The sequence below is a fragment of the Simochromis diagramma genome, unplaced genomic scaffold (assembly GCF_900408965.1).
Source record: "Simochromis diagramma unplaced genomic scaffold, fSimDia1.1 OVJJ01000487.1, whole genome shotgun sequence".
NCBI lineage: Eukaryota > Metazoa > Chordata > Actinopteri > Cichliformes > Cichlidae > Simochromis > Simochromis diagramma.
The window spans coordinates 4,791,853-4,806,021 of NW_024387305.1; the positions used below are offsets into that span (position 1 = coordinate 4,791,853).

The 14,169-nt window shown below is 37.5% G+C and overlaps 2 protein-coding genes across 7 annotated transcripts in view; both read right to left on the minus strand.

The window, feature by feature from the left end:
• LOC120716862 (ral guanine nucleotide dissociation stimulator-like 1) overlaps positions 1-7,722 on the minus strand; it is a 23,725-nt gene extending 16,003 nt beyond the window's left edge. Inside the window, exons 1-3 of one of the 3 annotated variants that reach the window (XM_040004528.1) lie at positions 7,709-7,722; positions 6,313-6,317; positions 285-332 (exon numbers count right to left, since the gene is read on the minus strand). The gene's annotated coding sequence lies outside the window, so the exon portion shown is untranslated. The other 2 variants (XM_040004529.1, XM_040004531.1) reach the window with 2 other exon arrangements.
• Positions 2,039-14,087, minus strand: odad3 (outer dynein arm docking complex subunit 3). 4 transcript variants are annotated; one of them, XM_040004534.1, is made up of 13 exons: positions 13,599-14,087; positions 13,255-13,376; positions 12,283-12,360; positions 11,374-11,565; positions 11,135-11,236; positions 9,907-10,032; positions 9,426-9,542; positions 9,033-9,176; positions 8,792-8,952; positions 8,148-8,304; positions 7,857-8,006; positions 4,227-4,314; positions 2,041-4,144 (listed from the first exon to the last, which is right to left on the minus strand). In XM_040004534.1, the coding sequence occupies exons 1-13, from the start codon at positions 13,660-13,662 to the stop codon at positions 4,011-4,013; spliced, it is 1,635 nt and encodes a 544-aa protein (XP_039860468.1). In that variant the 5' UTR covers positions 13,663-14,087; the 3' UTR covers positions 2,041-4,010. The 4 variants fall into 4 exon arrangements, with proteins under 4 accessions (XP_039860470.1, XP_039860468.1, XP_039860471.1 ...); XM_040004537.1 differs by lacking the exon at positions 13,599-14,087 and adding an exon at positions 12,877-12,949 and having other exon boundaries at positions 9,420-9,542; positions 13,255-13,345; XM_040004533.1 differs by having other exon boundaries at positions 2,042-4,144; positions 9,420-9,542.
• Positions 14,088-14,169: the final 82 nt, after the last annotated feature.

Genomic DNA, 14,169 nt, shown 5'->3' on the forward strand with positions numbered 1-14,169 from the left:
TACATTTTTGGAATCATACTGATTTTTTAAAAGCTGCCTATCTTCTATTAAAAAGGCTTTTAATGGGCACATAAGACAATAAACAAAAACATGAACACTGAGGGACATATTACTTTCATTTTGACCATTCAATATTTCTCTAACAAGGTACAAAATTAACATATTGAAACACCTGCAAGATGCAGAAAATGCGTCGGCCACAGAATCTCCAAGAAAAATCTTCATCAGTCTGATATTAAATATGATCACATCTACACAAAGCAAAGAAAACGACAGTCACTTACTGCTTCTCAGTAATCCTTGTTCAGAGCTGCACTTGTCCAACCAGAATACTCATTTAGAGCAGTGTGAAACTTGGAAGGAAGAGACTCTGGTATTTATCACCGAGGGCTGATTGTTCTTTGTGTTTGTGGGTGGATGATGCCCTGCGCATGTACGTACGTGTGTGTACGTGTGTGTATGTGTGTGTATGTGTGAGTATGTGTGTGTGTGCTGGAATGGCCTCCTCCTTGTTTGGCTGTACTCTCTGTGATATGTAATTATGTCCCATTTTAATCGTTTCTCACAAAAATTCACTGCCTTCTTTTCCCCCCCTCAGCCATGGATAGAAATAAACACCTCTGCTGCAGAAATGTAAAAAAAAAACAAAAAAACATGCCCTTTTTTTGTTAAACAGTGCAAATTGCCATGAATTCATTTTGACTGATGAGAGTTTGGTGGTAAAATGCCAAGCCCTTAAATAATTCTTCTTACCTAGGAATGTATTATTTCGCATTTGAAAGGCAAGGCAAGCATGCAGTCACACCTAAAGCCTCCACTAACAGCTGAGGCATGTTCAACAGAAAGCATTTTTGGCATAAGATGCTGAAGAATCGAGCCTACACTTGTGGCAGTGATTCAAATTCTGCAGCAGAAGGAGCATGCCTGCCTCCTCTCACGAACTGGTTGGTAAAGGCAAAAAGGCAGCGATAAAGCAGACATACATGTGTAGATTTCAGGAAGCTGAGGAGACAAGCCCCCGTCAGAAATTTAGATTCTTAATCAAATGAAGGAAGCAGAGGAATTATTGAGAAGAAATGGGCAGTGCAGGAATGGGCATCTCTTTTACTAGAAAATATGAATTCTGTGTTTATAATGCAGCGCTTTTTGGTAATAAACATCCTTAAACACACGCAATGTTGTGATGTCAGTCAGCAGCTGTATAGCCTTTCCGCTGCAACCATGCACAGACGACCAGAAGAGCTGATAGCCATGAAAGAGCCAGAAAGAAAAACAAGGAAGTCTAATATTAGGACATCTTTTCTCTAGAAAGTCTAAAAAAACAAGTGAGCCACTTTGTCAAAGTACTGCTGCTACTTCCCTGGCTAAACCTTAAAAACAACAAAGCAGAGATATGCATGATTCCTAATAAATAAATACATAAAGTGCAATTAACATTGACATGAATAGATGCCACCTTTAAGAGGTTACCTTCTCAAATTGTCTAAAAGTAGCCTGGTGCAGTATTGTCTCCTTATGCTCTGACTTCCTCAAATGGAACCAAGCAAACATAAATGAGGACTGAAGAGCAAATTGTGCGTCTGCCTTGATGTATCAAAGCCAATATACAGAAAGAAACCTGGAGCATAATTAAGCAAAATCATCTGCAGTCTATGTTGAACTGTTACCTGGTGCCTGATTATATGGGTTTTCATTGGCATTAATAAGAACATTCCTACCACATATTGATGCATAAAATAGATACATTTGTGCAGATTCACTTGAATGTGGCAAAGGAAGTGTCTGATGCTTAAAATATCACTATAGTAGAAATATTTTGTGCAATATTTTTTGACGGTGGGAGAAAGCACAGTTCCTAAAGACTTAATCAGGGTGGCATGAGTGCCCAGCATTCTCTAGCGGGCCCTGTGATCACTGTAGAGCCTGTGGCCAACAGAATAGCAGAATTGATGGGTTCAGACCTGTGCTTTTCACAGAGACCAGGGTCACCACACCAAGAGCACATGTAGTAGATGTGAAAGGGTCTGGAGAAGCTGTGGAGAATGTTATGCTGTCTGAACCATCGTTCAGCGTGACCACTTTGGTGGTGCGTCAATGATGGTTTGGGGAGGCATAACCATAGATGGACACACAGACCTCGACAGGCAACAGGTTGAACTTCAGACTATCCAGAAACTCAGTGATGCCCTGGAGAGGTCCAAAAAACCATCCATCATGTCATTAGGAGCATGCCCTGACATTGTCACAAAGGCTTACAGGCACATAAGAGCCTGAGTTGTTGCAATGAAATTTCGGTAAAAAGGACTAGCCTACTGCATCGTGTTTTCTCTTAGAATGTCAGGGTCTCTTTGAATTTAGCCCTCTGTAAGTTGCTATTTTTAATTTCCACCAAATGACGTGGCATCATTTCGTTTGAACATTACCCAGTCCATATCAGTACAGATATCCATTGTGATTTTTCCCCCACTGAGATCTGGTGTATTTCTCTGTTACTGCTTATCCTGGTGAACTAAACCAACGCCCTTCTCCGTGTTCCTTTAATGTTTTAGAGCAGTGAATATAGAATAAAGCACTGTGGGAATGTATGGTTAAAATGTGATTAGTAGCTAAAGTGCTTTTTGTGGTCAGTAAGACCAGAGAAGTGCTATAGAAATTCCAGTACATAACAATAACTTTAGGTATAGGCTAATGTAATGTTTCAGATGAACTCAAAGTGCATAAGTCTGTGAAAAAACTCTCTAAATAAATGTTCTCAGGAGCTTTTATTAGTCCATCCATAACAACAAACAGAGGCTTAGTACTAATTGCATAATTGTGCTGGGATCAAATACGCATTCAGATAGTTAAGCTACGCTCTAAGTCAGATTTATTTTGTTTCCAGTATCACAAAATCCCCTTTATATTATCTTCCAAACATCATATAAGCTCTAACAGCTTCTATTCCCGCATAAAATATACTGAAATGTAGATAAACTTAGTTTTAGAGAGCAATGGATAAAAAAGACATGAACAAGCAGTCAAAAAACTTCAGCAAAACTTATAAAATGAACACAACCTGAGCCATGCTCGGCACAATATTTTATCACAGTTGTCCTTATTCTAACCTTTTTTGGAGCACACACACACATATACAAAATACACAAAAACCTAATAACTGTGCTCAGAGAGCTTTTGTTCACAGCACAGAGTTGTCTTTCTGGTTGCTTTTGGTACGTCATTCAATCACTGCTGCTGACCTAGCCCTGTGCGAGACACTGAGACATTCACTGTGGTTATTATCTGACATGTTGGTATGGAGATGTATTATTCAGTCTACTCAACCAGTGGTTAAGAAGAGAAGCAGCAAACACTGTCTGAGATGCCAATCGTTGCAGAAATAGTTCAGGTGTACGCACTTTAGGGAGGGTTCATATTCACATCTGTAACTTATAGCAGGACAAAGCAAGTTTGATGTAATTCAAGCATGAATAAAGGCTGGATTCGTCACAAGTATTGGCTTTCAGAAGGCTACTATACTTTGGGTTTGTTAGATAAAACCGACAACATTCATTGTTTCTAACAACAGGAAAATAACAACATTAACAACTAAGGAGTTGCTAGTTACTGGGTTCTATTCCACACACTATACAGGGAGTTATGGTAAAAAGAATAAAAACTAAAAACAGTATTTTTTCATTGGCTTCCAGGAAGGCTCAGGGTGAAATGTGAGCTCAAAAAACAGAGGTAGGGTAGAGTGTGTTGGTGCAACAGTGACACCTGACTATTGCCAAAACAAACCCAGTTACACAATAAGTATAGACACGAAGCATCAATTTATGAAAATCATTTAATACTGTTATACTGTTAAAATACATGTTTTCATTTACAGTACACTAAATATCTTTATAGCACCGGCTAAGACACAAAATAACAATTACAGAGGTGAAACAATTGTGGTGGAAAGTCTTGGACACAATCATCCCATTTTATATTTCATGTTTTTGGGAGACATTGAGGATTGTGTTGTCGCTTCATAACTTGCCCTTCTTCTTCATCATCTTCATCTTGGTCTTTCTCTTGGAGTGGGAGTCAATGATTAGCTGAGACTGAAGCTTCAGCGCTTCACGCGTGATGACCTTAGCTTTGCCCTCGTCAGTCTCATTCTCTGCAACAGAAGCGGTGAAGTAAGTAGGGATGTAGACAGTGTGCAGTCATTACTGTTGGTGTGTAAAAGGATACCAACTTACTGTCATGGAGTGGGTCATGTGCTTGATCCACAGGTGGTTTGGCTCTGGTGATGTATGCTGACAGTTTTTCTTCACTTCTTATGTACAACTAATAAAGAAACATCAAGTCAGAAATTAAGATGTTTTTTTAAACACTAAAAATCTCAAATTCCATTAAAAATCTGTGAGTCATAAGCCCTGCCCACATTAAAGCAATTCACTTACTGGCTTGTGCCTTCTTCAGGGTGTAGAGATACAAAGATAGCAACATAACGATTATAGTTTCATTCTCTACAGGTGTGCAACACTAAACGCATGCATCCTTTTCTGTTTTTTATGTCACCAGGGGGAACAATGAGTACAACATTTCTGTAACCTTGCAAGTCACCTCCCAAAATTATTCAATTGATAAATAAAGGGACACTGCCCTGTAAGATCGCAGCTATCATAGGGTGAAAGACTGTTAAGGTTGTACCCTGATAAATAAAACATCAAAGTCCACATTCCTAACAGGTGGACATGTAAAAAAAACTCTTTGAAAAAAAGTACATGTTTAAAAAAACGAAGTTCAAAAATCTTTTTTTCATGCCTAAAGATGATCAAAAATACTTAAGAAAAAAATCCTGATTGAGGTTGTCATAATTCATACATGAAAGGGTTAAGTGTAGTGAGCATATCAGCATTCTCAGGTTTGGCCTGTGCTTTGATGCAGTGTTTCCTGCTGCAGAAAACAGATGTTATGTTGATGCAGATGATCTTAATTGATGTTAATAATAATTCAGCTCAGCCTAACAGCACCAGATCTTACATCCTGCAGAAAAAACAAAACAAAAATAACCTTTTTTATATTTAAAAATATTAATACAATTTAACTAATATAATTTGATATTTTATACTTGTTTAAATCTGCAAAATAATATGGAAATAGTAATAACCTTGAAATAAGGTGTCGTAAACCGCCTCTTTTATCACTGTGACAGAAAATGGGATGGCTATCATTAGCTTTCAGCAAGATGCCTAATCTAGACAGATCATCTGCTTACATACATTTGTACTGTAGTCTGCTTGCATTAATGATGATTGCAGTAACAAGTGTTGCTGTTTCAATTTTTCAAAAGGTTTTTGTAATGAAATGATTTGATTTACTCAGTGAATCATTGCAGCCCTTTTAAATACAGTGAATAACTTAGTTAAAAGCTTATTGAAATTTAACCACCTTATCACATAATACCAGCTACTTGTTTTATATTATCCAATATGATTCTTAACATAGCCCATGTGTTAGCAGTGGTTACTAGGCTTATGTATGTCTACAACATTAACCCTCTCAGGCCCAAATTAAGTTTTTTGTTGCTAATGCACAACCAAGTCCTGCAGTGGTACTTCTGAGTAAAAAAAACTCATAAAATATGTATGTGGGGTAATCAGGTTGTTAGGTCTTAACTGTTGCAAATCTGCAACGTCTGCCTGGAGAGGGTTAACTTGCAAAAGCTAAGATGAACAGACTGATCTTTGCCACACTTCAAATTCTCCTTTAGTAGAGGTACAAAGGAAAGCCAAATAAAGTTCAACTGCACCAGCCAGGCAAATAAGGCTGGACTGATTTCCAAATTATCAGCTCAGAGTTGCGTCAGTTACAAAGATCGTACCATTTAAAAATGGACCTGTGACCCATATTATCAATGTCATGGTTGAATGTCAGGCAGACTGTTGCATGTTTCCTGTCCTCATATTCTCAAAGTGAGAAGGTGCTGTTGAGTGTTCAGTCAAGAGCAAACACTTCAGGTGCCTCTAATGGTTACCTTTCCATCCTGATAAGTAAAGCAAAGAAAGCACAGCAGCTTTTACACAGCTTTATGTAAGCTGTGAAAAGCTCAAGCTCAGACAGTGTTTAAATTTCAAACTGTGACAGTCTAATTATAGCGTACAAGTTGTCTGACAATGTTCCCAAACGTTTTCCTGTTAATAGCTCTGATCGGGTGACTCTCAACTCCTCAAAGGCACCTGTTCATAAGTGTTATACTATATACGTATAATGTTCTAACATTCTCTGTTAATAGAGACACCATGTGCAATGCAATCAATGTTGTGCCCATGCCTTTCCCACTCTGACTACTATATCTTTGCTAGAACTACCTCTGCAAATGTCAACCATGTTTTCTATATTCCATCCAGACTCAGGACCAATGTTCCCTCTAAGCTGCGCACTGCTGGCACAGTCTCTGCGCACAAAAAATCTGCCTTGTGCACAAAAAAAATCTAACCTGAATTGCATTGAATCATGCGATTTACATTTGTATATACCGAACTAAACAACGTGGTTGACAGGCTATGACAGCGTCCTTATGTGCCGACACCGGTGTTTTAGCTAGCAAAGCAGCGTGGCTGATGTGGAGTGAAGCCACGTTAATGACAACGTGTACAACCACTGGAGATGTGAGCAGGACAGATGGAACAATTGACAGAAAAGTGTGGACTTCATACCAGTTTTTAAATTGTGTTGATAGGCCACGTAAAACCAGAGTTATGATAAAAATATCTGCAATGTTTGGTTTTCTTCCTGAATACTATCGTTGTTTATATTTACTGCGGGAAGAAACGGTAAAAACGGCGTTTTATAAGGAAAACGCTCGAAAGCACTCTCCACCTGTGAGCAAAAACAAAACCAAAAAACCCCCCACCCTTTCCTATTGGTGGAAAAATGTACCCTGTCAACCAATCAAAAAATGATATGGCAACATGGCATTTAGTTGTTAAGAAACGGGAGGAAGTTTTAGGAGTGACGGCGGTGTTTTGAGATGTAAGAGATTTGCGAAGTTTAGGGCAAATCTTGTGTAGTTAGTGTGTAGTGTAGTCAATAGTTTTGTTGTGTGTGTCAGAACAATGAGGCGACTGCTGAATGTTACAGCTGTTACAGGAGTGATACATCTCCTGTTGTCAGGCCTGCAGGTATCAGGCTTTTTATGTTCTCCTTTATCTCATAGTGGACAGAAATAATTTTTGGAGTGGCACAAATAATTTGTGTGGCATCAAATTTGATGCAGAACAGCTGATTGTTCTGTAAATAGTTTGAAATGTTTATTTTAAAAAACAGCCTTGGCTGCATTTTTAGGTAAACAGCTGCAAAAAACCTTTTGCAAAACTCAGTAACTTTTTTGAAGAAGTAACTATACAATTGATTGCCCAACATTGGTCATTATATACTGTATTTTGCAGACAGAGAGTTACAGGACTCTCTCCCAGACCACAGACTCATAATACAAGTCAGAGCTTTATAAAAAATAAATAAAAAAGTTGTGTTTTCAAAATTGGATTTCAAGTTATTTTTACTTCCAATAGTGTTAACATACTACACGGGTCATGAACAAGATTTATTTTTAAATTTTCATTGTAAGTGGGCTAAAGCAGTTAATTAAAAGCAGTCTAACATAAATATAAATGCTGTAATTTGATTATTTTAATAAATCATGTAACTTGAATGGATTCAGTGCTGGCGTGACCACAGTGCACACGTCTGCTGTTGCTCACAGTGGTCCAAGGGACCGCTCAGGGAGTTTGTGTGTTCGCTCAGACACATGAAAAATTAGAGGGAACATTGCTCAGGACCTGTCTTTAAAATAGCCGTGTTGCTACAGAGGGCCTTTGTCTCACCTTGTTTTTTTCCATCTCCTTCATTATAGCTGCCACATCCATCCCCTCAAGCTCTTTCTGCAGTGACAATAATTTCTGCTCACACTGGGCCATCAGCTCCAGAACAAAGTGATCAGAATCTGGATCCACTTCAGGAACTGTGTCCTCACTCTTGAAGAAGATGAGTGAGCAAAAATAAAAAGGAATTACACTTAAAAAGCTTTGTGTTTGAGGGCAGAAAAATATTTTAATATTAGGAATAAGTGATAAACTGGCTATTTCAATATTATGACTGGTTGAAATTGTTAGTACCAGTGAGATGTGTTGAAGTTTGTTGGCCAGGTGCTCAACTCCAGCTTGGGCAGTGTGAAGAGTCTTCAAGAGCCAATCCAGTTGCTCTTTGGCTGCATCACACTTCTGCTGCTGAGTCTGCAGTTGCTGCTCAGACTCCTGCAGGGCCTGCTGGTCACTAATGAAACAGAGAAAGAGCAGAGGCTATCAGACAATGTGATAGCTGTTGCATTAAAGTTTTAAATACATGGCTTACCAAATGTATTTTTATTTGCCTCAGTTGCCCTAAATTAACAGCATTTGTAATAACCAAAATCATATTTATGCTTGAGTTTTTGTTGTTATCCATGAATATTCAATTTCATGGACAACAATTCGAAAAAATTAGTAAAGCACATTATTATTTGTGATTAAGATGTCAAATTACTGTTATTTACTTGCATTTCTGGACATAAAAAATATTTTTATGCCCAGTGTGCCGGCTCAAACCTTTGTATAAGTTACACAGAATAAGTTATAAATTATATTTATCTGACTAAATATAATTTTTAGTTCTTGTAGTTCTGTAGTTCTTGACAGATTTCTAAAATATTTGTGTTTTCTTGTTTTTATCACAAGAGTAATAATAGATTTCAACCATTGTCAAGCAGATGTCTATACTTCACCTGGGGTGTTTAGCCTGTCTAAAATATTTCATCTCCTCAAACTGTTGGCTCAGAAGCTCCTTCTCTTCCTTCAGCTGCAGCAGGACTTTCTCATTCTCTTCCTTCAGTTTCAGCAGATGCTGGTGTGTCTCCTCCTGAGAGTTAAAGCATTCCAGTATCTCCTACACAAACACAGAATGGATGAAAAAAAGAATAACAGCAACTACACGGTGTGTACTAGAATCAGTGGGAACATTTATACCTGTATGTCTGTGACACCTGTGGTCTCGCTGATGTGCCTGAAGGCCTCCTCAAAAGTAGAAATTTTTTTCAAATCTTCTTCTTCCATCCTGGTGATGATGTGCTGGGCCTCACCGCTTAGTTTTTCTGGCAGAGTTATCTGATCCTGCAGGTATTAATCATTCCAAATGTAAATGACTCTTCTTCCCTTATTATTATTTTACCAAAGAATAGGGAGGCCTTCACTGTGGATTAGGTTTAGGCTGCTCTGTTTTAGCTTTCTTTCCTTGTGAAAATCTCCAGTTATTCGCATCCATACATTTAATACCCCACTGATATAATTACGGCTATACATTTCTCGGTAAGTAAAATTCAATACATACATAATGTGTCACCTTGTGTCTCTCACCCTTACATCGACTTTTTCAGCCTGGGCCTTGCATTCCTTAACCTTTTTCCTGTAACTTGCTATTATACGCGCCCTCTCCTTACTGTCCTTGTAAAGCAGCTCCTCCCGCATCTGCAACTCATCCTGCAAAGAACAAGAAGAATGGCTGAAAAACTTGTTTCAGTTCACTTAAACTAAATGGAGACAGTGAAACAAACAGATTGTTAGTATGACAGAATCGTATTATTACCTATAATATAGACCAGGAGGTGTCTGAGATAAGTGTGGACAGACATGTTATCCTCAATCATTTCATTTTACCTTCACAAGATTAGATAAGGTAAGGCAAGGCTAGTGTATTAGTGTTTCCAAGTTATACCTCCTAATTTATAATTCCAGCAAATCGTCTGACTTATGAGAGCAATGGGGAGTGGATTCTAATTCTTACACTGTATCTTGAAACATTTATGCTTTTAACTCATCACACAGGATATATCTTATAGGTCACCTTAGTAGCTTCTTTGGAGAGCTGTTGGTCATTATTCATGATCTGCAGCCTATTCATCTCCTCTCTTTGCTTCAGGATTTCTGCTTCCAGACAGTCCAACTGGCCCTTGTAAGTGAGACTCTCCTCCTGAGGTGGTGAAGGTGGAAAAGTGAGTGAACATGAAATAAACAGAATCAGAAATAAGGTTGTCCATGTGAGAGAAATAAAGTATTTAGATTACCTGACTGTGAGCAAGGAATTAAAACCAAATCAAGACAAAATGTGCACTAACACAAAATTTTATTTAAATAATATTTTAATCATATAATCCTTACGATTTTCAACAGTCAGGTCCCATTGATGCTGTTATTTATTGCTAACATTGTATTTAAATTAGGAACTTATCGATTGACATCCTGTAATTACCTTTCTATTTTGTAGTTTTTGATGGGGTTTTTTTTTTTCAGCAGGTTTAAAAATTCCTGACCTGGATTTAAAATCTCCACCTGTGTATGTAACAGTGTGTTTGTTTGCACTATAAACAGACAGATCACTTGCTCTATTTCTGTCAAAGGGGCTTTTGATGGTGTGGCAGCAGTTATATATACCGTACTTGCTCTTACAGTAGCAATTAAACCACACATAAAAAAAAAATGGAAAAAAAACCCTTAAATGTAAATAAATTTGAATGGTTTCCTTGGAAAACAGGAATCAAGAACTAGTATGTCAATTGAAGAATAAACAGGGACAAAAAGTACAGTATCAAACAGAGTCCCATATAACAGTCAACCAACCGCAGAGTACAGCGAAGATGTACTATTTTCTGCAAAACTGCCAAACAGCAATGAATAATAGACTCTGTACAAAACACTGCTCATGTTTGAGTGCTTCCACTTGCATGCAGGCATCTGCTAATGCATAATGGAGAGTTAACAGCTAGCGTGAATAGCAAAATAATCACTACAAATTTACTGATATTTCAAAAATATCTGAGACAAACCATTATAGGACAATTAACAAATTCTTTAACAAAAATCACATCATTTTTTTTTCCCTTCTTTTTCTTTAGAAAAAGAAAGAAGAGGGAGAAAGAAAAAAAAAGAAAAAAGAAAAAAAAAAGAAAAAACAGAAAAAAAAGAAAGAAAAAGAAAAAAAAGAGAGAAAAAGAAAAAAAACAAAAAAACAAAAATCACATCAAATGAAGATAAGTTTAAGCGTAACAAAACATTTTCTCACATGCTGGACTTACATGTAAGTGATTTTTGAATTTCAGATAGTTAACCATGATGTTCTTAGCTTCCATGCATTTAAACTGGGTTTTCTCCAGATCATTCTCCAGAGCCAGCAGTTTCTAAACATAAACACAAATCATTGGTCATCGTCATCTATGATCTGTCATTTTGCTCAAGTCTGCAAATGAGCACAACAAACAACAAAAAGTAATCCCAAAAAAATTAGATTTTTTGGGGGGGTCAGAGAGGTAATTACCATGGCATCGTCCTTTTTTTTCCGAGTGTGAGCATCAGAGGATACTTTACTGCTGCTGCTCTCTGATTTCAGCCTCTGGTACTCCATCTTCAACTGATTGAGGCGACGCTGGTAGACCTCATTTGTGTGTTTTACAGCATTGATACACTTCCTCTTGAACAGCACTCCTTCATTTAGCATTTCATTTACCTCCTGAAAAACATGCAGGCGTTTTTGTGAGGAATGCGGTACAGTCAATAAAACATACAATAAAACTATATTTACTGACACTGTATACAGTAATGAAAAAGAAAGTTTTCACGGGGTTGTGAAAAACTATGTACACCGCTTTCTAGTGGAATTAAGTGGATGAGTAATTACACACTTGATTAATTGATCATCAACAAGTGTGATCACCTGTATATAAACAGGTTTTGCCAGTTTGCTGGTCCAGCAATCATCCTAGGAGTAGATGCAAATTAATTCTGAGGTCAGGCTGTGCATTGGTCAGAAAATAGCAAAAAGACATTAATCTAATTCTGCTAAAGGATTCATGGATTCTTTATTGTCATTCGCATCACATGTTTACATAAGGTGGAACGAAATTACGTGCACACGGTCCCGGAGCGAAAGAAACAGAATAAGAAGAAACAATAAGAAGTAATAGGTAGTACAAATAAATGGAGTGCAACAACCTGAGTAATATAAATGCAAGTATTAAAGTAATACAAATAAAATAAATAGAGTACAACAACCTGAGTACCAGTATGGAGTATAGATATAGCAGCAAACGGGCATTATGTAAAGGTGTACTTAGTTTATAGAAATCAGTAGAGTGCTGTGAAAACTTTCTTCTATTTAATATAAAATAGGAATTCCCATCTTATTACACTTTGTTTTTCCATGATGTGTATACCCACTTCCTCTCACCTTCACTGTGCTGTTGCAGAAGGCCTTCCCCTCCATATCTCTGTTTTTAAAGGCCACTTTGATTATATGTTCATCAGGCTAAGAGGAAAGACAAGACAATGACTGAGACACATTTGATCTGGATGACTCCATGTGGGGAGTGCAAAGCATTTTTTTTAAATCTCTTGTCTCTGTGTCTTTTATTTTGATGAGTTTTAGTTTATTAAAACACTGCACTTCAGGACACTTTTTTCTAATGTTTGACTTTTACCCAGTAGAAATGATTTTTTAAAAGTGCAGATTAACCTGTATTTTGCTGTCAAAGCTGTGCCCAGATGCAAGTCACCACTAGCTATACAGACTGACATAAATTAAAAGCAATAAAGCATAAAGAAAAGCAAATGAAGCAAAAATAAACACTGAGAAACCACTTATAATTAGTTGTGGTATGTGTGAGATTCCTAATTTTCCTAATGTCAGGTGTTGCTCAAAAGAGATGTACCAATCTATGGATCTAGGGTTAAAACTTTCCTTCTTGATAAAGTTTATAGTTAAGACCCTGAACCCTCCCTCAGTTACCCTGCAATAGGCTTAGAGTGTTTCTTCTTCACTTACCTCCCCTCACAATCAAGTGGCAGTGGCAGAACCACAATCCCTCCTTTAGCCTGGCGCTGCTGGAGGTTTCTTCCTGTTAAAAGGAGGTTTTTCCTTGCTATTGTCACCAAGCACTTGCTCGTAGGGAGTCGTTTGCTTGTTAGAGTTTTATCTGTATTATTTTAGGGTCGTTAGTTTGCAATATAAAGTGCCTTGAGGCAACTGTTTTCGTGATGTGGTGCAATATAAATAAAACTAAATTGAAATAAAATGTGCCCAACCTTGATCTGTAACCTTTATTATTTCAGTAAGTTGGATTTATCCAAATTTCAGACCACTTCCCCACAATTAAAAACATGTTCCATGTTTAGTTTCTTGTGATCTGATCGCCTTACTTACAGCCTTAGTTTCTGCCAGCTGTTTACGCAGGTTCTCGTTCTCCTGCCTCAGCTGACGGATGAACTCTTTTTGCTTCCTGGTGGTGGCCTCAGTCCTCTCATAACGTAATGTTTTTTCGCCCTCTAGTGGACAAATATAATAATGCATGGAAATAGGCGATCCATAACTTGATACTTAATAACTCGCTTATTTTTTTCGACTTAATTATATGAATTATAAAGCATTAAGAATTCATGTATATTCATTCACGCTAAATATGGCAGTTAGCTGGCTGATTCCAGCTAACCCATGCCTACTAGCATGAAATTAAATCAAGGCACCCACTGCATTTCAAACAAACATACCAAGAAATTTGATTTTACGCTGAAGCTCCAGTTTCTGATCAGATATGCTGCCACTGACCGCCATTTTTGTGAGTTAGCACAGAGTGCGCAAAGGAGAAATTATCCTGTATTTCGTTTTAGCTTGAGCTAACCGCAAAATTCCGGTATGTTTTACGTGCACACGTTGCCTAGCAACATGTACATTTATAACGGGACTGAAAGTTAGGGATCTTTCGAGCATTCCTTTTTTTCTAAAGCTGTATTTTCTGTCTCAAAAGCCCACAAGTCTAGTAGAATTATTACACTTTCACAATTATTCTAATTATAATATTGTACGTTGTATGGGCTGCTGTACCTCAGAATGAATGCTGAGATTTAACGGCTTGACGGCCGTCGTAGGGACGGTTCTCAACTTGTTCCCTGTAGAACCCTGTTATAGTGTAGTAGTTTTTACCAAGATAAAGATATTTACAAAAATAAAATTATTTTGTATATGCTATTTCATTTTATGTAAATATTACTGTTATTTGCCAACATTATCAAGCAGCACCATATAGTAATGGACAGCTGGACTGAGTAAATCAGTCATAAT